This window comes from Equus przewalskii, chromosome 4, assembly GCF_037783145.1.
Source record: "Equus przewalskii isolate Varuska chromosome 4, EquPr2, whole genome shotgun sequence".
NCBI classification, from domain to species: Eukaryota; Metazoa; Chordata; class Mammalia; order Perissodactyla; family Equidae; genus Equus; species Equus przewalskii.
Genome location: NC_091834.1, coordinates 26,865,570 through 26,889,540, shown reverse-complemented (window position 1 = coordinate 26,889,540; position 23,971 = coordinate 26,865,570). Strand labels below are relative to the sequence as shown.

At 35.6% G+C, this 23,971-nt stretch overlaps 1 protein-coding gene across 19 annotated transcripts in view; it reads left to right on the top strand.

The window, feature by feature from the left end:
* CACNA2D1 (calcium voltage-gated channel auxiliary subunit alpha2delta 1) overlaps window positions 1-23,971 on the top strand; it is a 515,258-nt gene that overhangs the window by 74,026 nt on the left and 417,261 nt on the right. For all 19 annotated transcript variants that reach the window (XM_070617290.1, XM_070617294.1, XM_070617291.1 and 16 more), the window contains exon 2: window positions 17,144-17,225. In XM_070617290.1, the coding sequence (XP_070473391.1) occupies window positions 17,144-17,225 (82 nt within the window). The remainder of the gene's footprint in view (window positions 1-17,143; window positions 17,226-23,971) is intronic.

Genomic DNA, 23,971 nt, shown 5'->3' with positions numbered 1-23,971 from the left:
GGAGTAAAATGATAGCTTCTAGCTATTATGAGTAACAAATTCTTAGGGCTTTAACCTTTTATTGTTATTATTGTTCAATAGTGGAGAGAATGCCAGTCCCTTAGCAACTATCTAGGAAATTGAGGCTAGATTAAAGCATATATAAAATATGTATAATAACACATTCCTTGGAATTAACAGTCTCTAACAGTTTAAAGTAAAATAAAATGATACATTTATTTGTTTAAAGTCTAAAAATGTGGAAATTGAGATAGTCTAATTTTAAATTGCTGACTCTGCTTTTGACTTTGAATGAGAAATCAGCTATGGTATCATTACTTCCTGCTTCATAGAACTTAATGAGTTTTTAAAAGTAATTTTAGCATTGGCAAAGCCATTCAACATTAAATAATAACCTCTATTTCCACACAATTTGTGTAGCTGCTTTTCTCTGAAGAATCTAAACATTTACACTAGTATGCCAACGCATCAACTTCATAGGGAAATACCTCTACAATCCCTTGGGTTGAAGTTTCTGCAAGTGATGAGGAGCATTCCCATAATTAAAGCAGACACCGGCAGTAGAAGTCTATTAGCTAAGCAAACTGGCAGTGGTGTGTAGCACTGGATCAAAACGAGTGGAGGTGGACAGCTCCCAGAAATCCTTTCTCTGATTACATTGCAGTTGCTGATGCAATGGATTCATCCCTGTTGGATTTTCTAATTTTTGCTATAGGGAAACAATGATCCTTTTTTCTCATTCTAAAAATGACCTGAAATAATTTTATGGACATTATGTATGAAAATTCAGGCATTTGGAATCTGTTTTCTTTGCACATCACTTTAATAGAAACTTTATGGTCTCTGTGTCAGCTAGGATTCTTCTTACCCATTCTTCTCCATTCCATTAATTAAGAAAAAAAAAGAAATTATTGGATTTAAGACCATGCTTTTCCAATCGAAGCCTTGGTTATCATGCCTTGTACATAATTTTATATTGCAGTTTGAATATTTTCTTTATCCTCTCCCAAAGAGTCATTCATTTATTTATTCAATTAATATTTTATTGGGCAACTGTCTTATCCACAGTGCAAAGCTAAGTGCTTTTGATTTCAGATGAGAAAGACTTTGTGTTCTTTACATTCTACTAGAGGAAAGAGACTGAAAACAAGTAAATAGATAAATGTAATCATTGCAAGGTTTTGAGTATCCTGAAGAAAAATGAGAGCCTGATGTGGATGACAGAAGGCAGGGCAAAGTGGTGAATTTAGCTAGTGTGGTCAGGAATGCATCTGTGAGGTGGTGACGTTTGACCTGGGGCTTAAAGGAATGAGAAGGCATGGAGGGAAAGCATGGTAGGCAGAAGAAACAGTAGGCAAGAACATGCTATTCACTGATGGGGTCAAATTCTACAAAGAAGTTCAAGATCTAAATCTCTTCCTCTTACCCAAAACGTGAGTGACTGCATGGGCTCATCTCTTTTGCTGTAGCAGTGAGTGGTCTGGGAGGAAGGCCGATTCAGGAGTCATTTGCCATTTGGGTTTATTTTGCCTTAGGAGGGTCTAAGTGCTGAGGTTTCCCCAGTTCCTTAGCTGAAATATTAGGGAGTAAAGAAACCCCAGTTAGGATTATAGAGAAAAACCAAGACCTCCTCTCCATGGTAGCTGGACTACCCAATTCAACAGAAAATAACTTGTAGCATCATGCAAGTCAAACATTGTAACTTCTGCCCTTCTTTAGACCTCTCCTTATTAGCCACATAGAATTCCTCAAGAGAATGTGAAGGATGGTTTTCTAAGGTTCAGAAGTAGCATATGCTCTGGCACTTCGTTATTTAGTGCAATAAAATAATTAAAATTGTGTCTTTCATGGAAATGTTCAAATATAAGAGTAGCTAAAATGTAAAGATGCACGAATATGAACTCCATTGCTCTGCAGGAAGCCAACCTAATGACTGCTATAAACAAATCACCATTACTTTATTGATCTGTCATTTGTCTACACAACAAAAATCAGTGTTATTCAAATCCCTTATCCACACTGAAATGTACTCAAATTATACGCACTGAAAATATACATGCTGAAATTTTACTTGAGATATAAAGGTCAATCAATGTTACTTTGCTGAACAATAAATTGAATATAAATAAAAAAAATTTCGTATAAATAAAAATAGTCTTATAAGAGATTTGACTTCACAATTGGGTGTAAAATAGATCAAAGCAACCATGTGTTCCATCGTAATTGGATTAAAGGCTATATCATTTTAGTCTAGGGATTGTTAATTGCATATTTTAAAAGTTGCAATGATTATTTGCACAATAAGGCATCATTTAAAGTTTTTGATGATGAGCCAAATTTTTTCATATGTGCAGAAGTAAATTTCCATCTTTTTAAGGGAAACTCCATATTCATTTTTTAAAATGCACATTTGTTTCTAGTTTTGTGTCTTTTTCAACTCTCCTCCCCGCCCCTCCCAACTTCCGGGTGTCCCTCTTCTTCATTCCTTCTCTTGATTTTCTTTTCCTTTGGCTCCATTGAATCTCTTTCAGTTTCTTCAGTTTCTTGTTCCTTCATTTAATGTTATTTACTACCAGGTGGCTGTGTTATAAATTAAGGGAGAGTTGGTTAATCGGGAACATGTTATTTCCCCTGGGCTTCCCGGCTCTGTGCACTCCTGGATTTTTCTGATGGAAAGGAAAGAAATTGTGGTGGGCACAGTGGAGTCTCTTTTATTAATTCTATTGTCTGCCCATTCAATCCAGAAACTCACCCTCCTGTCAAATCAGAAGAGTGAATGTAGAGAACAAGTGCAGGTTGAATGGAAATTAGAACACCTTTACCACAATCCTGACAGAGGTATTTTCTTTCCATAGAAAGTATATACATTGTTCCTGAATTTATTCAGAGTCATTTCCATGGGGTTTCTGAAAAATCCAGCAGGCAGAATCTGATTGAAAGAGTCTGGAATAAGGTTCTAATTTGAGCCCTGGCATTAATATAAAGGAAGTTGTATTATTTACTTCTTAAACTTCAGTTGTCTTAAAGAAATAGCAAAACCAAATTAATTTCCCATTGTAGTGGCATTTTGCATGACACACTTTGGAATCTCAGAGCAAAAAATTATATACAGAGTAGAGGTCTTTAAACAAAACTTGATGACTATCTCTCTAAACCAGTTGGGGCTTTTAGCAGCTCCCTCTGTCTCCACTGGTGGGCAAGAACACAGGGACTCTATAAATAGATCCTTAACCACTATGCAATTCTTGGGTTACTCCTTTGATCCTAGTTCTGAAGTTGCTTGCTCTATCTTTGGCGGTTGCTCTCTCCTTCGTTCCAGTTGCTGTTCTCTTGCCAGAGCCCTGCACTCTTTCTGCTCACCCTCTTTAAACCATCATCCCCATGGGCTGCTTTCTTAGTTCTTGGCTCCAGTTTTGCTTTTTGACACTGGCTATTGGATCGTCCTTAGATCTTAGTCCAAAGAACCTGGTGGGAGGGCAGACCCAGTCCCCTCCTAAAGCCTGAACCCAGGTTCCAGAACTTAGTAGGTATATGGCCGCCTGGCCACAATGTGGTGAGGAAATGTTTCTGTTAAACTTACAGGGGATGTTTATTAATCATTACCACGTATTTTGTCCATAGTTACTGATTGTTGCTTTTCTTTTAGTAGCAGGGAGAAGATGTAAATTCTCACTTTGCCCTTCACATACACATATGTTTATTCACTCCTTTCATTCTGGTTAAATCTAAGAATAAAGACAAACAAAACTACGGCGGTCAGCTGGCTCCATCTGACTAAGTCAGCTGCATCCATTGTAAAATATATAGCATTGTACGTGTTCTTTTGCTAGGCATTAGGAATTGGGTGTCTGATGACACTTTTCATTTTTTTCTGAAACTTTTATAACTTTACTTGTAAATTCTAAAGTGATAATTATTTGAAAAAATAAAAAATATAGAAATGCATATAAAAAGTAGATCTTATTTTAGATGGTTGCCTAACAATTTATAAGATAAATATACCATAATTTCTTTTTCACCGAGAAGATCTTTCTAACAGTTTCACCTTCAAATGAAAAGGTTAGTAAGATAATGAGCACCTCTCATGGGAAATATTTAAGAGAATTGGCATGATAACTTTTCCTGGAAGATGTATAAAGGAAGCCTCCGTTAAATAGGAAAGTAGACTGGAAGACCAAGTTATTTTCTTCATTTGCAGTTTCTAGAACTGAAAATAATGTTTATTATCTGCATTAATTGGAGAAATAACCTCCGATCAAAATTCAGTTACAATATGTTCCAAGGTGATGTAAATACCTGTGAGGCTACTATTTCCCTGATATGATCAAGAGGTATGAGAGGATGATCTGGAGCTTTGGGGAAATACACCATGGGTAATTGAAAAGACACTTCTGCAGACAGCAAGAGATGTGGCAATGGGTTTTTTTCTTTTTCTATTACTACAAGTGACCTAAAACAGGTACTGTGAATTCTAATGGACTGCCTGCGCTCAAATCTTTTTGGATTTTTTTGAATAGCGATAAGGGAGTCCATTCAGCTTCTCTTTTACGGAAGGCACATTTTGAGGCAGAATATATAGGCTGTCAGGCTTGTGAGAGGCTGCTGAGTCACATATGTTTCACAGATTTGGCTTCAGAAATCTTTAGACTTTCACGTTACAATACACGGTGGTCCATTTTAAAACTGCCTGTTGAAATCCACATTGGGATGTGCTCTAAATGGAGTACAGTACTAGGAATGGTGACAGAATGACTATTATTGTAAAAAAAATTAGAAGCCTGCAACAATTCATTTGGAATGTTGATGTTTAATTCGTGTTACTGGCTGCTTCATGATTCCTTTATATTTCATAAAGATGAGTTACATGGGCATGTCATCCTACAGCAGGACCCTCGTACCACAGTACTGTCCTCTTTTCACTAGGGCTTGTGAAATGCTTCCTCTTTCTAAAATGAGTGAATGAGATCAGTTTCTAAGTCTTTCTTTCTAATTGCAGAAGAATTATTTTAAATGTGGAAGGTATAAACATCAACACAAATGAGATTTTCTATGAGGAGATAGACCATTGTGTTTTAAAGTGTTTATTTTATGTTTTGTATAAAAAATTTAAATCCTAAGACTTTGTGATTTTTTCCTTTCTTTTGTTAATAATAGCAAATCATCTGTCTCATATTAAAGATTTATTTTAACTGGAAAAATAACATTTTTAGTTTGGATTTTAAAAGTCCTTCTAAGTAGCTATTCACGCATGAATCATGCTTTAGAGCATTTTTTAATTTACTGAGAGTATGACACAGAAGCTTCAACTGGAATTAGCTACATAAAGTGCTAACTTTTTCTCCCTGATAGTCTTTTTCTATTTAACTGCCTAGATTTTGACCTACTTTTCCACATATAATGCATAAAAGTTCATAATTTTGTAATGTGGTTGTTTAAGCATTAGCAAATATTACGTAATTTTAAAAATAATTCAAATAAAAAATGTTTGAAATTGTGACTAAAAAATTAAAAATGATTTCTTTTCTTGTGTTACTTTGACATTTATATAAATCTTTTACCAATGCTTCACATTCTTTGCAAGGAGTTGATAGTGCTAAAAATTCTAATTTTTCACCATTTGATAACAAATTCATTTTTAAACCCAATTCCTATTGTTAATTTCACTGCATTGATGGAGAAAAAACAATTTAATTAAAAAAAATAGTTTAACTTTGTGTTTATATTGAGCAGGTCAGGAAAGGGATGCTATAATTCCCATCCAAGAAGCAATCTTCTGCTTGGAATGCTTGGTGTGCTCAGCCCGTCAAAGGGGAACAAGGGAATGAATGTGCTGCTCAGGCAAAGAGGGTCCAAGAGACCACGTGTCTGGGTACAAAACGGTGAAAGCAATTAAACTGTAGTCTATTTTCTGAGCTGGAAAGATATTTGCCGTATTTGAAGGCTTCATTCCTGTTTTTCCGAATCCTGTGCTTACTACTAACGGAATAAAAATGTTGGAGCTGGGTGACCTTTACAATGGTCCTTTCTGATGATCTTCAGAAAGAGAGTTACTGTTTTTCCAGTTTGCAAGTTAGTCAACTTACATTGACATTTTTTCCCCATTTTTTTGATTGTTAAATAAAATCTATCCTGAAACAGCTGTCAAACAAATTACACTATGGGCTCTCTTTAAAAGGGAGAGTCAGTCTGGGCCTGGGCTTTCATATTCATACATTCGTTTGTGTGTCTGAACCTGCATTCTGAAAACAATGAAGCCAGCTGAAGCAGTAATATTTTCCTTTCATATTTGAGGATTTAATGTTGCTTTTAGAATATTTTATATTTAAAAATGCTTCCGGGCTGACTCAATATCTAACCTGCTACTTTATGTCAGATCCGTGTGCATGTTGTGAAGAATGTGAGAGTCAATTGTTGTGTAAATACTGAGGATGTCATGTTATGTTAATGAAAGCAATAGAATTTATGGTTTTGTAAATAAAATCAATAGTGCTTGTTTATTTGATAATCTTGATGAAAAAAATTTAATTTGAGGAAAAATTGTAACATTGAAGTAATCACGTGCATATTTCCAAAAAGATTTTTTCAGGAAGAAAATACCTGGGTTATCTCAATTGTTTAAATCCTTATTTCGTAGCTATAACTAGCTTTTCTCTTGCCTTGTAAAAATAAGACTTTTTTAATTGTCATTTTCTGTTTTTGCATCAATGAAGCAGTCTTAGAACCCAGGGCTATGACATTCTATAAAATAGAAAATGTGAGACATTTGTACGTTATGATGAGAGGTGAGTTGAAGACTACTGTCTGGTAGTTTAATGATGAGAAGCAAGAGTTGTTTCAGATCATCGCATCAATTAACATTTATTAAGATAATATGCTCTGTTGGCTTCTGACGGCAAATTGCTGAGCTCTGCTACTTACTAACTCTGTGACTTTGGGCAAGTAACTTAACCTCTCTATGCCTCAGTTTCCACATCTGTAAAGTTGGACTAATGATAGTATTTACCTCAATGGATTTTTGTGAGAATTAAAGAGTTTGTTCACATAACCTGTATAGAACAGCTCCTGGCACATTGGTACTCAGTAGATGTTGTCTATCATCTATGGATCATCTACTCTGTGTTTAGAACTGTGCTAGATACTCTCAGAATACAAAACTATAAACTGTGGCTCATCCACTCAAGGAAATTAAGTATTGTTGGAGAAAAATAATAAAAACATAGGCCAATATATCAATATGTGTGACATTTTGTAGGATGGGCTATATATGTCTTAGGAACTTACAGAAAAGAAAAAAAATTCTGAAGGTTTGAGGACTTGGATTGCCAAGAATGAGAGGACCTGAAGCACAGACTTAAAGGAAGGTGTTTGGGAGGTGAAGAGGTTTAGAGAAGTCATTTCAGGGTAGGGGAAACTGATTAAATAATGGGACAAAACTGATGTGTTTGTGACACAGTTAACCTGCCTTGACTGCAGATACTGATCCATGTGGAGAAGTGGATTGGGGCCATTTAGGTCAGAATCCAAATATAACTATATTTGAGTATTTTGCAGTATTGGAAATATTGTGAATGCTCACTTAATAATTTAGAGAAGAAAGGAAATGACGACGTTTTCATCATGACATTAAATAACATTTACACTCTTGAATTAGGCTAAAATAAATTTTGTGAACAATGCAATGACAGAGAAAAAATATAGATAAACAATGGGAAGATCTTCCACAAAATGAATAGAGGTTTTGTAATGAGCAATTAGAAATTCAGCTCATTTGGTTCATACAAACACCAGTAGCAGAGTGTGTGGCCGTGTGGGACACCTCTGTTGGCACCAGGCTAGACTGACTATGCTGGAGGTTGTAACTGTGATGTAGAAGGATAAAAAACAAAGCTCTCAAGGCCTGAAGGGAGCAAATCCCTCATATGACAACCCTCCCTTTCTAGCTAATCCATAGAACTACCTTAATATCAATCCTAAAATGTGTTGCTCATTTTTCATCTTGGAAGCTGGAAGCAAACTGCTGCAGCTGAGGCAAAAACTAGTAACTAAGTAACAAAACGATGAAAAAGTGCTTGTATAAAACAAAAATTAATCCAAGATGGTGGAAAAGTAGATCACAAGCAATCCTAGAGTTTATGTAGATACCAAGCACTTCTTTTACACACACACACACACACACACACACAATTTCATAATAGAGTTATCCGCGTTATAAGAAATACTTATTTAGCAAAGTCTTTGGCTTACTTATGTTATTTTTACCCAACTACCAGAGCACTGTGGGTGGCTTATTATATAACAAAAACAGGAGGAGTTTGGCCTTGGGGGATATTTATAGCAAGTGGAACACTTTTGAAATATATGATCTTATTCAAATTTATGAAAAGCTATTCTATATATCAACACAATTGAAAGTATCAGTTTGTTAGATCTTGTGACATTTTTATTTTTTCCCAGGTCCACAGGGCATAACTGTCTCCTATTTTCTTGTATTAAAAATAAAATTATTTCTTGAAAATAGTGGCATAGGCAGAGAATTGCCTTAGGACAAGGGCTTCAGAGGGGGCAGACTTGTCTTCTCACCCTCCCATTCCTCCTCTAATCTCGGCCTGTAACAGCCCTCTTCCTTTCCCTTTTCTCTTTGGTGTATCTCCTATTCCTTTTTTGCCCTAGTCTCTATGATAATTGCTAGTGGGATAATTTAAGAAGATTGTGGAAAAAAAGATGTATGTTTTAATACTCTCTCCTTACTAATAACAGTAAGTTCACACCCATTCTTCTCTTTTCCAGACTAGTTACTACATCAAATGTAGGAAGGAGGGAAGGATAGTTAGTCTTGGTAGGACCCATTATAACAATTCTTAGCTATCATTTTGGCTTCATTGTTCCAACCAGTAAAAAGGCAAATTCTCTCTGTAGCATTTAAAACAATTAACTAGATAACTATGCAAACTTGACACTTTGTACTCAACTGTTACTCTTTACAATAGATTAAACGGGGTATAATTTGTGCTGTTCTGAATTTGATGTTCTTCAAATGCATGCAAAATGAATTACCATAATTCTTCTTTTTCAAATAAAGAGTTTTCTGAACTATACCCTATTCTTTTGAAAGCCATTTCACAGGCAAATCCAACCTCAAAAGGAACAATATTAATTTCATGGCAAGTATTTTTCTTTCAAATTTAGTGAAAACTTGCATATTTTATGTATTTGCCTTTGGAATTTGGGTGTTCTGTACAATAAAATGAAGTAGATGTTATAAAAGATTATCTCAGTTATTCAATAAATATTTGTCTCAGTATTTAGAGATCTCGTAGTGAATTCTCCAAGTTACAATGAATCTGAAGACATCATCAAACAGTTGGAAACATATTGCTGGTCGACTCTGTAGTGAGTTGTTGTAGGGGCAGAAAAGGATTACAAGACAAAGTTTTTCCCATGACATTCAGTCTCCACTTGAAAGGTTCGGAGTGATAAGGTGGGCACTCTAGAGATTTAATAATTCCTGTAAAGTATTAAGTCACATTTTGAAAATCTGCTACTGGTTGAACAGTGGGTGCTGTTTATAGATGCATGGGTGCAGCAGATTTTTTTTCTCTGATGTGGATTATGGAGAGAAGAGAGAATTTAGTAAATAAATCACTTACTCTACGTGAATTAAATACAGATAATTGTGGTTTTTAAAAAACAATAATGCAATTTCATTTCAATATATTTTTCTCTTTATTCAGTAAATGCTTATGTATCTACTATATGCAAGGCACTGTAATAAGAATATTGAGGATTCAGTTATAAATGACATTAAAAGTATATCCATCTAATATGAAAGTGTACAAGAAAATAAGCACAAAGAGCAATTAAAATGCTTTGGAGTTTAGTGAATAAAAGATAATGTTTTTGTTTGGGAGCTTCGAAAGGTGATATTAGTGGAATTTATTCATTCATAATGGAGGTGGAGGATTAATTTCAGTGAGAGGTTATTGAGCAAAAGCAGAAGGTGGAAAAGGACAATTAATACACGTGGAAATGTGTGAGGGTGGTTGAAGTAAAAGGTCTTAGAAAATAAGAAACTAGAAGGCTGGATTGTTTTAACTTCTCTAACCTGTAATTTTTCTCATCTGTGAAAAATGAAGACTAGTTTTTATGATGATCAAATGATAGAGAGCACATTAAATACTTTGACGTGAAGTTTGGCATAAAATAAGGTCTCAATACATTTAGCTACGTATTAGAAAAAACGCTGAAATACTGTTATTTAGCAAAGGATTGGAGAAGGGATATGATGAAGAAATTGATGGCATGGACCTGGATGACTGAGGAGATGGTTTACCAACAAGGAAAAGAACACAAGAAGGTTAGTAGTCTGAGGAGGGCAGATATTGAGTTCAGTTTTATAGATAAAAAGAATAGTGGGAAATCAAGGTTGGAGTGATCTAGAAAATGGTGGTTAGACAAAGTGGTAGACATGGGGTAGCAAAAGGATGAGAAATAGTTCTGTTGTATGCATGCATTGACTACATACCCAATCTCTGGAGCCTCTCACTGTTTTCCTCTACAAATACCATCCATTCTTACTCTCCTGATTATCTATCATGCTCAAGTTCTATCTTCATATCATTGAAGCTCTGTTACCACTTGACACTTGAAGCTAGGGAGTTACATTTCTAACAAGCAGAGTAAGTGTGTCCCTGACATCATGAGTTTGAAAATCCAATGTGTTTTCATAGGGAAACAGTATACCTATTAGTCAAGTTCTACTGTATCTACATAACCAGATATACATTGGTTCACCTTTTTTGAGCAGGTCAGATGTTGTAATATATATTTATTTCTAAGAGAAAAATTTTCAAATAAACTTTCTGAGAGCAATCCATTTGATGTCACAGTGATTTTGGAATTTTAAAAATTATATATTGTTTCAAGTGATTTAAAGTGGGATATGTGTAGTTAGGCCATCTTCTTCATTTAGTCTTCCAGCATATTCTCTTATAAGATTGTTAGGCTAAAAACCCAAAAAATGGGGGGCTGTTGCAGTGGCATAGTGATTCAGTTTGTGCACTCTGCTTTGGCAGCCCGGGGTTTGCCAGTTCAGATGCTTGCTGCGGACCTACACATTGCTTGTCAAGTCGTCCTGTGGTGGCATCCCACATAGAACAGCTAGAAGGGCTTACAACTGGGATATACAACTATGTACTGGGGCTTTGGGGAGAAAAAAAAAAGAGGAAGATTGGCAACAGATGTTAGCTCAGGGCCAATCTTCCTCACCAAAATTAATAAATAAAAAATAAATACATAAAAACCAAAAAAAATGGGGGCTGGCCCCGTGGCCGAGTGGTTAAGTTCGCGCGCTCCGCTGCAGGCGGCCCAGTGTTTCGTCGGTTCGAATCCTGGGCACGGACATGGCACTGCTCGTCAGACCACGCTGAGGCAGCGTCCCACATGCCACAACCAGAGGAACCCACAACGAAGAATACACAACTATGTACCGGGGGGCTTTGGGGAGAAAAAGGAAAAAATAAAAAATCTTTAAAAAAAAAAAAAAAAAACCAAAAAAAATGAAGAGAAATTCAAAATTTGGCAATACAGTGTTTTCACATTTTCCTAGAAATATTGTAATAGGATTTTTGGTTCCATAAGAAAGGGTTTAGAGAATAAGCATTGTTTATGAATACAATACTAAAACATTTCAATGAATATTTTTGGTAGTCTTTGTTATTTAGAATGAGTAGAGCTCTTGAAATTTCAGGCCCTTCAGTTCGCTTTTCCTTGTCCCTCTTTCTCACCTGCTGGATCTGTCCTATATTCATCTGAATGCCTTTTTTCTCTCATCTTGCCCTCTCCAGCCTAGTGCTGGTGAAGAAATTTACACAGCCATGCTGGTTAGTACCAATGGAAATTGATGACCTCCAGTGGAGGACACATCCTTAAATACTCCCTAGCCATTGCTGTTTTTAAATCTCCCACTTTCTTTCCAACTATCCTACCTTAATATCTACTGCCTATCTCTGAACAGATGACTTTGTCTATTTTGTTACAAAGGAAATACAGACCAGTAATTAGGATTGTCTCAACGTTTTGATCTAGTTGTTCTAGTTATTTCCATTTACCTAAAATCTTTTCATTTTCCCTCCAATCTCTATGGAGGAAGTAACCTCTCTTCTAGCCATGGATTAGGTTTCTCCTGTGTTCTGCTTATTTCTTCACTCATCCCCCACCCCCTCATGTTTGGAACACAGGGGGTGAGCAAGAAAAAGCCTAAGGAATCTAGAGTCTTTTGAAGGACTTTATTTTGTCAGTAAATTACATGTTCTCTCCTGAATCTTTGATGTCTCTTTCTCTACTTACCTTTCTCCTTTTACATGGAAATATACCTATATATCTCCTGTTAAAAAATAAAAAGGAGAACTAACTCCTCGTTCCCCATTCTTGTTTAGGTTGTACACTGTTTTTCTCATTCTTCTCACACAAAATGTGACTAAATTCCTCTCACCTTATTTGGTGACTCTATAGTTACTTCCTCTCTCTGGAAACTTCCCTTCTCTGGTTTTTGTGATACTATTGTTCTTAGATTCTCTTCTCTCTCCTTCTCTCTTTTTAAAATTTTTTTGCTGAGGTAGATTTCCCCTGAGCTAACATCTGTTGCCAATCTTCCTCTTTTTTTTTTTTTTTTTTTTTGCTTGAGGAAGATTAGCCCTGAGCTAACATCCATGCCAGTCTTCCTCTACTTCATATGTTGGTCACTGCCACAGAATAGCTGATGAATAGTGTAGATCCATGCCTGGGATCCGAACCCACGAACCTGGGCTGCTGAAGCAGAACACATTGTACTAACCCACTATGCCATGGTACCAGCCCCAGATTCCCTTCTCTCTTGCCACTCTTCAGATTCCTCTGTCTCATCTTTAAATTTTATTTTGCAGAGTTTTAGCTACTGTGTATTTCCTTCCTCACTTACACACTCTCCTTTGGGATTCAGACATTGATTTATTTATGTCCTTTACATATGTTGTAACTACCAAATCTTTAAATTCACTGGAAACTTCTCTTCTGAGAGCTCCAAACCCACATATATTCAGTTGTCTACTAGATATCTATACATGAATCTCCCCAAAACATCTCTAATTGAACCAATAAAAACAAACTCATCAATGTCCCTCCAAATTGTTCTCCCTCCAAATTGTACTTTCTATATCAAAATGTCCTATCATTGTCTAATTGAGGAACTCCATGAATCATCTGCAAATCCGTTCTCCCACTCACTGTGTATATCCAATAGTACATGAAATCCTGTTGTCTATGCTTCAGGATTTTTGTTGAGCTAGTTTCTTCTACTTGGTCTCTTCTTTTGCCTCTGTCTTCTCACTGCCACTGAGCTAGTTTGAATCCTCCTCATTTCTTACCTCTTATTTAGACCCTCCCTTCTCACTTTCTGCTCTCCCTCTAAGCCACTATCTAACTGGCTGTCAAAGAAATTATTTTATCATTTTCATACACACTTAGTTTACCTTGTTATTCTCTATCTTTGCATTTTCCATTATTTCGAGAATACAATCTAAATACTTCGGAATGCTATTTAAGACCCTGTTCTGGCCTATCTAGCCACTCAAATTTATTCCCTGTTATTCTTGCCCCCATTCCATACTATTTGCTGAACAAACCTTGGACTCTAGGCATTCAAACTACGTGCTGTTTCTGAATATGACGTTTTACATTTCCTCTGCCTTCATTGTTACTTCCTTCCCTTCTCAATTTTGTCAAATTCTGCTTGTCTTTCAAATCTCACTTCATGTAGCTCCCAGTGCAGAAAACCTCTCCAACTACTACCTAATAAACTTTAAATGACTCTTTGCTAGTTCCTGAAACATATCCCACTGCTGGGATTCAGGACATGCTACCCTAAAACATGGCATTTTGGCATATTGAATATTTTAAGTTGAAGGAGTGTGAGAAATGGCATGTGCAGGAAGGATTTTCTGCCCTTCCCTTTGTGGGAGAGTTGCTCTCCCTATACCAGGAGGAAAGGAGCATCCTAATCTCTGAAGACAAGGAACAGAGAGAGGAATCGGAATGAACAGGCTTTGTTAAGTTTCCCCTGGTTTACTAAACACAGTTCAGACTCTTTGTCCTATCATATCTTTCCACTCTTTATCAAACCTAGCATAAGAACACTCAGGTGTAACCATTTCTTTGGGTCTTCATTTCCTTATGAAGGCTCTTGTGCCGTGTAAAATTTATATTAAATAAATTTGTGTTCTTTCTCTTGTTAATCTCTCTTTTGTTGCAGGAATTTCAGTTAAGGCAGAAGAAATAGGTATTTTTCCTCCTCTATACCACCATATTCTCCTTCTCCTCTGCCAGACCCAGCCAGATTGTAAGATATATATTTATTTCTGCATCTCCAGCTTTTAGTATCTTCTCCAGGAGGTACTAGTTCTTGTTGAATGGGTTAACAGAGAGCAAACAACAAATTCTTTGTGATGTTCTATGTTAGTTTCTTAATACATGAAAAGGCTATATCCTGTCTAACTTTTTCTAAAAGTTTATAGTACCTTCTAGGGACAGTTAATAAAATAGTGGTTAGTGATTATGTCTGTGGGCTTGACAGTTTACCAAGAAAGAGACTTTGTTAGAGAATTTGCACATATGAGAGTTTTCCCTTTTGTAATTTTCATTTTCATGATGAAAGGGATCTTTGCTTATTACCTAATCATTATAATCTTCTAATTTCAGGTTTGAAAGGCAGAGTGCTGATGTATTTTAGGAAAACTAGGTAACACCTCATATCTACGAATAACAACGCTTGCTCCTAAAAAGTGATCTTGACGGCTTTTCAGTGGGGCAGAGAAGACTGGATGGGTCCCGAATTTCTTTTCCGCCAGAACAGGTTCACCTCAGTGAACACTGGCAGTGACAGTATACTCAGGTGTCAAGGTAGAATGCACGTTTTGGGTCAGTTTAGCATAAATCAGAATTCAGGCATGAGTTAAGTTCACTTTTTTACATATATATTCTTTGTCTCTCTATTTCTCAGCTGAAGGGATGTATAACACTTTTTACTATTTGTCAGTGTTGGGAATTATTTGAGAAGAGATGATTCATTTACTTTGGGTTTTAGGGTTTGTTCAGTAGCTCAAGAAATGAGATAGTCTGATCTGAATTAGAAAATGGTGTCAGTGGCCTTTGCTCCTACCTGTTCCCTCCTGTAAGTTAATGTTCTTAATGTAAAAATGGAGCACAATTATATTTATCTAGTAGCATTAATAAGAATATTACTATTTATAATATTTTTCAACTATATGCACCAGCTCACAAGCAGCCAAAGTATATTAGAATAACGTGGTGTGCGTCTTTCATTTTAATGGTTCTATAAATTTCTCTCTAGTTTACACCCTCCTCCCATTTATTTGTTTTTTTGTTTCTTGATATTCATTTAACCTTTTTGATCATATTCATACAGCATAATTCAATAAATAGTCTTCCTTATTTTTGTGTGAAAGTATCCCTAACTTTTGTGTATTTCATTTACTACTTTGTTTCACGTCTAAATCAAGCCATTTGTTTTCATCTAAGGCATTTCATCCTTTCTACGAGTGAGTTTTAGTTTTCCTTCTTCCTCTCTGGTTTATCACGCCATTGTTCTTTTATATGTTCTCCTACACCTCATTTAAATCCCTTTTCCATGTTATACTCTTTTCTACATAAAATTTTTTATTCTGTTACATTTAAATTTATCTGAAAAAAGTTGGCAACCTTGTAATACTATTAGAATTCTTATCTGTCGTAGGAAAAGAAGACAAACACAGTTAAATGTGTATGATCGAAGCTCTTGGGAAATACAAAGTTCATCTTCAAAACAGCACTTTTCTACATCACTCTTGGAGGTGTTCTGTTAAAGGAGGGAAAACACACAGTACTAATACAATCTGAAGAAGCAGGATAAATAAGCACCAGATAGATACATCACGTATAGAGAGAAGTTCAAATTCAAATATAAATAATTTCCTATCATTCTTACTGGTGTTTTCTTATATTGGCATGGGCAGAAAAAGACTACACACTTTAGGTCTTTTTACAACAAGAGCTTGAATAAATGAAATGTATGAAGGGATTGCAAATTAAATTATATTGATTTGAATGGGGAAAGTTACGTAGTGTTTGGTAATGTCTCTAATCCCAGGAAAAAGTAAAATAAACCATTGATTTAATTTTTTTCTAAAATTTCCTGACATCCATAGCTTATATTTTAAGATCTCCATTGCATTAATCTGAAGTATAAACATGAAACAAATTTGAAATAAATTCCTTCAGCATAATTTTAATGCTCGAAATCATTCCTTAAAACTTATGTCTTGATCCAGTAATTCCAAATCAAAGAGTCTAGCTAAGGAAATGAAATACTTTTAAGCTTTATGCACTACGATATTTGTTGCAGTGTAATTTGTGGTGGTTACAGCTGATGACATCCTAACTATCTTTTAAAACAGAAAATGGTCAAGGGTATTTTGAGATGTATAGATAATGGAATATTAAGTGACATTAAAATACGATGTTTATAAAATATTTGTAATGGTGTGGGCTAATATTTGTCATTTGACCTAAGCAATAATGATATGTGAATTTTATATAATATGCTTTTAACCAGTGAAAGACTAGAAGAGAATACATCAAAGAGTTAAGAGTGGTCATCCTTGAGTATTACAGTTATGAGAAATTTAAAAATATTTCTCATGTTTTCTTGTATTGTTTCTGATATTCTGCATTTAGCACACCCTTAGAATTATATTAAGAAGACTTGTAAGCTAAAAGACAAAGTTTGGTTTAGAATATTCTATTTAGTAAATAATTTTTGATGGAAGTTTCACAAAAATTAAGCAAACGTTTACCCTTTTATTTGATAAGGCACCCATGTCATTTTTCTCTTTTTGACTTGGGGGTATTTCAGCATCCTAAGAGGTTGACCGCTAAAGGTTCATTTGTTTTGTAATTTTTAGGTTGCTTGGGAGGGTTATAGTAGGAGCTAGGAAGTAAAATAAAGATTTAAAGACAGTTTAATAAATTAATCTAAAGCATGGATATAGAATGTCAGTCTGTGCCTTAATTTGCCAGAAATCTGATAGAACATTCTCTTTTCTGACTTTTGCAGTATCAAGTCATGGGTGGATAAGATGCAAGAAGACCTTGTCACACTGGCAAAAACAGCAAGTGGAGTCAATCAGCTTGTTGATGTAAGTAAAATCCCAAGAAACTTATTAATCTTCTCTTTAATTTCAATGCAGTTCTATCTTCTAGGAAACTATATTCTGTATTATAAACAGCATGATTTTTCATGTGAATCTGGTAGTGAAATTCTGAGAGAAACCCTTGGTACTGCTAGTTATTGTGAACAAGAAACACTATCCCTAACAATTAATGAACCATTCTCACCGCACTTTACAATTTACATACAGCCTTCCTTAGATCAGTTCATGTGATGTGTAGATCCCCCCCCCCAAATTCAAATTGGGATGCTATGGTTCCATTTTTCAGAGTGTGTGTGTATATATATATACACATCTGCGTGTGTGCATATATATTTATATATTTTATATTAGATATATATATGTAAGTATATATATATATATATATATATATATATTTTTTTTTTTTTTGGTGAGGAAGATCGGCCCTGACCTAACATCTATGCCAGTCTTCCTCTATTTTGTATATGTGATGCCACCACAGCATGGCTTGATGAATAGTATGTACATCTGTACCCAGGATCCGAACCTGCAAACCCTGGGCTGCCAAAGCATAGCATGCAAACTTAACCACTACACCATCAGGCTGGCCCCCCTCAGGGTATATTTTGGAATCTCTCACATTGTGGTGACTTCAAGTCCCTTGATGGATTCATTTGAATATCCTCAGTGGGAACGTATCTTCATGCTTTGAGGGTAGATTTTATTTTTATAAATATTTGAAAGGTGTTTACAGCTATGTCTAGGGACTAGAATGAGTCATTGAAACAGCTAATAAAGGATTTGGTGCAAGAAAAGGAGACACTGTAAAAGATGGTTTTTTTAATGATATATGAAAGTCACTCTATAATAATTTTTGAAAAGATAGCAATATATAAATATGTGTATAGCATCTTAAATAGATTATTTTCCTTGTATAAGAGCATTTACCCAAGTATGTATAGATTCTGTAAGATTTATTAAAAATTAAATGTTATTTCTTTAGAGTCTCACTACTGTCATTTCAATGTAAGTAATGTAACAACTTGTCTGAATTACGATAACAAATAGAATGGACAGGATGAAAGAAAATCCCTGCAATTTTCTGTTCATGAGACACATACCTAATTATAGTGACAGAAAAATACAAATAAAAGAATTATATATTATGTAACAAGAGAGGGACAAAGAGCAGAATTCATTCTTGGAAAAAAAATTTAAGTATTAGGATACACGAAGACTGTCATTTTACATGGATAAACGATTCCATATGCCCCTTTCCTTTTGCCTAGGGAGAAGGTCCATGATGAGGGACAAAATGGTACATTTCTTTCTGGCTGTGGGAACTTAAAGCACAGACTGGCCGAAGGATGCCAGAGTTGAACTGACATTGAAGGTGTTGGATGCACAATAAGAACCAAAAGCTGAATAAATGGAGGAACTTAGCATCTTCCTGGATTGAAATTCAATATTGTGGAAATGATAATTCTTCTCAAATTATTTAATGTAATTATTTTTACTGGCTTCACAGAGTATAACTAGCTTTTTACCTGAAGGCTCAGAAGAAGCTGCAATGAGGTGACATAGCTTAAATAAGACATTTTTGCAATGTTATGAGAACTGCTTTATGGCATCAAATGAGAGATTTTGCCTAGGTTACCTGCCTAACTTCTATTAAAGATCAAGAGTGAATAGGTTTAAGGAGTACTATTATCCTTGATGCATTCAAGTTTTAAGATATCTCTTATTGAATTATTCTCTCTAATCATATATTGGGAGAATACATATGTCCATCAGTTGCATATGCTCCTCCGCCAAATAGATGAAATAATTGAGGGAAGAAAAAAATAAAATTAGGGGAAAGAGATAATGCATTATAATTTTTCTTAGTGAGTATAATACATTGGAACCTTTTACATATCCTTTTACATATATACACTACATACATACATACACACTAAAGGACTCATTTTTTTTTCATTAGCTCATGCACTGTACTAAGCCCTTTATTTGCATTATCTTATTAATCCTCAGGTCAAGCTTGTGAAGGAACATCATCATTTTAATATGCATGAAGAAATTGTTTTCAAGGTTATATTTTTGTTTTAGGCTACAAAACAACTAAATGGGATGCGACTCCAAAGTTTAAAAAAAAACCTTGTTATGCTTTACAATATATGTTAATATTTTACCGTTTTATATTGCTAATAGTATTTTGAGAGGATAAACAGATCCCAAATTAGGTACAAGGTTAATAGATGAGATATAAATTAGTAGAGGAGAGAGTTCTGCCACCAGTTATCCACTCATGAACATTTCATTTGAACTTCCTTAAAAAGGAAGTGTAGAAGGAAATTCTAAGATGTAAGTTTACATGCAGAATTTAAAACCTTTTGTTATTGTTGGTATGCACAGAAATGGTTTTGTGTGTGTTCCGTTGAAAGAGTTGCTAAGAATGATATAGAAAGTAAGTTCTTCCTGATTTTGTCTTCATCGTCTTCCAACTGAAGAAAATATGCTTCTTATTTTTTATGGAGCATTATAGTGTACCCTTTTTAAAACTCAAGACTGTTATACCTGGTGGTTCTTCCACCTGATAGCTTTGTAATCTGGCCAAGATGTTTCATCTCATGGAGTTGTTGAGACTGATGACATAATCCATGTGAAATGTTTATTGACCTGTAATCAGAACTCAACACAGTCATTCGTTTGTTGTCTTAGTTGAGAGTTATTGTATTGTATTACTTGGGGTACAGGCAGAGCCAATGTAACACAAAGATAAGATGACTATGTATTTTTCTCTCATCTAATAGTCTAGAGGTGAGCAGATTAGGGTCAGTAGGGTGACCCTGCCATCCTCAGCATATGACTTCCCTTCTTGGGTCCAAGGTCTTTCTTCCAGTTGCCCTTATTTTCCAGTCATCATGTAAAGGGAAAGAGATTAGGGTAGCAGATACCCAGTCACTTTAAGGATTAGATAGTTTGCTCACATTCCAATGGTTAGACCTTGTTCTCATGGCCACATATAACTAGAAAGGAGTCCAAAAAATGAGGTCTTTAGCTGTGTAACCATGTGGCCCACACTATCACAGAGGAAGTGGGCAGAACAAGCAGCGGAGGACAACTAGCAGTCTTCCACTAATGTGTCTTATTATTTGATACTATCCTTATGAAAGTTATATCTAAAAGTGTGTTAAAGATATATTAACCAAAATGTAAGCTGCATTTATATATTTTAAACATTATAGATCAAGAAGAAAATAGAGAAAGATCTCCAGATTTTGAAACATATATTCATTTTTAAACAATCTGTATTACGGGATATCTTAAAAGACGTTTTATTACTTTTAAACACGCACACATACATTCCTTTAGTTACCTTGCTGGCACATGGAGAGGCTGATCATCATATATTAATGAATAGATAACATTTTAAAAAATTAAACTGCTCTTAATATTCTTGAAAACAATTTTTTTAAGTTCATGAAACATTTGCCAGCAACCGTTTTTTTCATTCAATTTGTTGATAAAATATTTCATGATAAAGATATACGTAAATTTCAACCAATATCCAAATTATCAGATATTCTGAATTAATGGATTCCATAGTAATGAGAATTTGCTTCATGAAAGTTTTCTAGAAATAAATTGATGAATAGAAACTACTGTTTGTCTTTTCTGTAAAACGCATTTTTAATGTGCAAAAAGTTATATTAAAAGAAAACAGAACTCTGCAACTATGTCAGAAATCCTCAGTTGCTGCACTTGACTGACCCTGCCCTGGGGAAAACAAACCGCAGCAATGGAAGCCAATCACAGTCCTGCTGGGGAGGGAGTCAGGGATGAGAGGGTAGGAGGGTGGGTGGTGTTGTCTCCTTTGTGCACTGTTTTCTTCACAACTCCCTCTTTCCCTCTAGGAATCCAAGACTTTCTCATAGCCTTCTCTTTATTACATCAAGAAGGGTTTGATAGTTGCCATTTACAATTGGTAATCTTTTGTAACTCCTTTGTCTCTAAGCAGAACACAATATGGTATTGGAAAGCAGGTCGTGAAGAGTATATTTTGAAAGAGGTAGAGTTTCTCCTCATTCCAAATAGGACTTTTTTTTTCTGGAAGGGGACAGGTAGGGACAAGGGCTCAGCAGACCCTGGACTGAGATGAGGAAAATGATGTATCGAGAAGGAGGCAGAGTTTAAGGAGGGACTTGCTCTGAGGGTCAGAGTGAGTAAGTATCTCCTTAAATTTTGTGCCATAGGTGCCCAGGCCTAGCCTGGGCCCTCAGGCAGTAAAGGGCTGACATTGCTGTGTGTCTTCTGCTCTCCGTTGCTGGAGGCATAGATATTTGCAGCCTTTGGACTTCACACTAATCTCAGGCCTCTCTGATACATTTTCTCCCCTGTTCCTTTCCCCTCCATTCTTCTATGTAGATTGTCAGGTCTTTCTTACAGCTTTTGCTCATGCTTTGTAGGTTTCCCAAACTCATCTTGTGGCTATGTAAGGTACAATAGGTATTCCTACAATGTTAACAACATATTTATTTTGAGATCTTTGAAATTTGAAAACCCACGTTATCTGACATCACTCCATACTTCCCTTCTATTTCAATTCTAGTGTTGTGTTGTATCTTCTGATAATGAAAGATATTACGGGAATCCAAACTTTTTGTTAACAGAGATTATTGTATCCCTCTAGTTATCTAAAACAGTTGAAATGGTGCATGTCACCTTGCTGTTATAAGGCTTTCTTCTTAAGTGTAAATTCTGTTTGGATTTGTAACATTTTAGGCTAGAACATGCAAACATATTTGAGAAAATTTGTTGGTTAAATTTTTTTCTTTTTGAAATTTGTTTTTAAAGGTAGAATAATTTTGCAAGGCATCATCATAGAACTTCCTGGCTTTTGATTCACCATTATGATTTCTTATGTTAAAGTTATATTAAAATCAATACCTTCAGGGGCTGGCCTGGTGGTGCAGCAGTTCCGCTTTGCCAGCCTGGGGTTCGCCGGTTCAGATCCCAAGTGCGGACATGGCACCGCTTGGCACACCATGCTGTGGTAGGCGTCCCACATATAAAGTGGAGGAAGATGGGCATGGATGTTAGCTCAGGGCCAGTCTTCCTCAGCAAAGAGAGGAGGATTGGCAGCAGTTATCTCAGGGCTAATCTTCCTCAAAAAAAATCAATAACTTCAAATTTCAATATGCTCTCAAAGATGTAAATATGAAATGTGTCTAAATATTGAGCATTCAGTACTTTTAATTAAGTTAGTATTTCCATAAGTGTTTTGAGTAAAGAATTTCTTTTCATTAGTAACTCATAGGATTAGGAGACTGATGCGTTTTCTTGGACGTTGTGGTCACATCATCTTATGTAAATAGAATATTCATTTTCTAGGTGGTGGACTGCTTAATCCTTGATCCTGCACTGAGACAGTCTCCTAGAAGACATACTGATCCTTAATTCTCGGCTACTTTTCTTGTTCATCCCAAGGAGCTTTCCTATTTCCCCATATCCTGCTGAAGCCAAGGGAGATCCCGGGCATAGAGAGGCATTGCCACTCACTTTGCCTAAACATGCCACATTAGCATTTCACCATCTGCTTCTCTGGGCAGTGGTTTGTTCCTTTATGATGCGAAATGGGACTCAAACTCCCTCCACTCTGATATTCCAAAGCCTGAATCCCAGTGTTCTCACTAATAACAATGATTAATTAAATGTATTTTTTAGGTTTCTTAAAGTGAGTAAATGCTGTATGGGAAACACCTCAGGGTGGTATAGACTAACTGGCTAAAAGTGATTGCTATTACAATCCTCTAGGTTATCCAAAATTTGGAAGCATATCTAGCTATCAGTAAGTATCTGTGGTGTATCTGTATTATTCCATGGCATAATACTGAGTGTCATGATTTCTGAAATATTTCCTTAGCTTGCTTATTAAGCAATTACATCAATGAGTGGTGTCACTTTTTAGATACTACAGTTGAAGTTATTTTTAAATGTATTATTCTGAAGATTATCTTGGAACTATGGACTTAATTGGAGCAAAGAGACTTAGAAATAAGTTTCCAGTGAAAAAGGTAGAGAAACCATATTCTCTGTTGTCATCACAGCAAAAGTTGGTCTGTGTATGTAACAGTGAAAGAACATTAAGATTGTAAGAAAGAAAGAATATACAGGCGAGAAGTATTCTTTTGTCAAAACTTGTGTCAGGCATGGCAGTGAGAAGTCTTAAACTACAGAAAAATTAAAGCATATCAGTGTATCAGTCAGGAGGGAAAACATCCTGTCTTGAATTCTCTTTATATACTGCATTCTTTCTAGTAGAAGAAATGGAAACCACTAGCACACAGCATGTTGTCATGTGATTTGAATAGAGCTCTATCTGGTGCCAAAAACTCACATTATAGACACCATGTTGTTTTTCTTTCAGGAAAGGCATTGGATAAAATGGTAAAGCAGATAATTATTACTTTTTTTTGTCTTTTTTTTTTTATTGAGTTATTGATAGGTTACAATCTTGTGAAATTTCAATTGTACATTAATGTTTGTCAGTCATGTTGTAGGTGCACCACTTCACTCTTTGTGCCCACCCCCCACCCCACCTTTCCCCTGGTATCCACTAAACTGTTCTTGGTCCATAGTTTTAAATTCCTCATATGAGTGGAGTCATACACAGATTATCTTTCTCTCGCTGGCTTATTTCACTTAACATAACTCTCTCAAGGTCCCTCCATGTTATTGCAAATGGAATGATT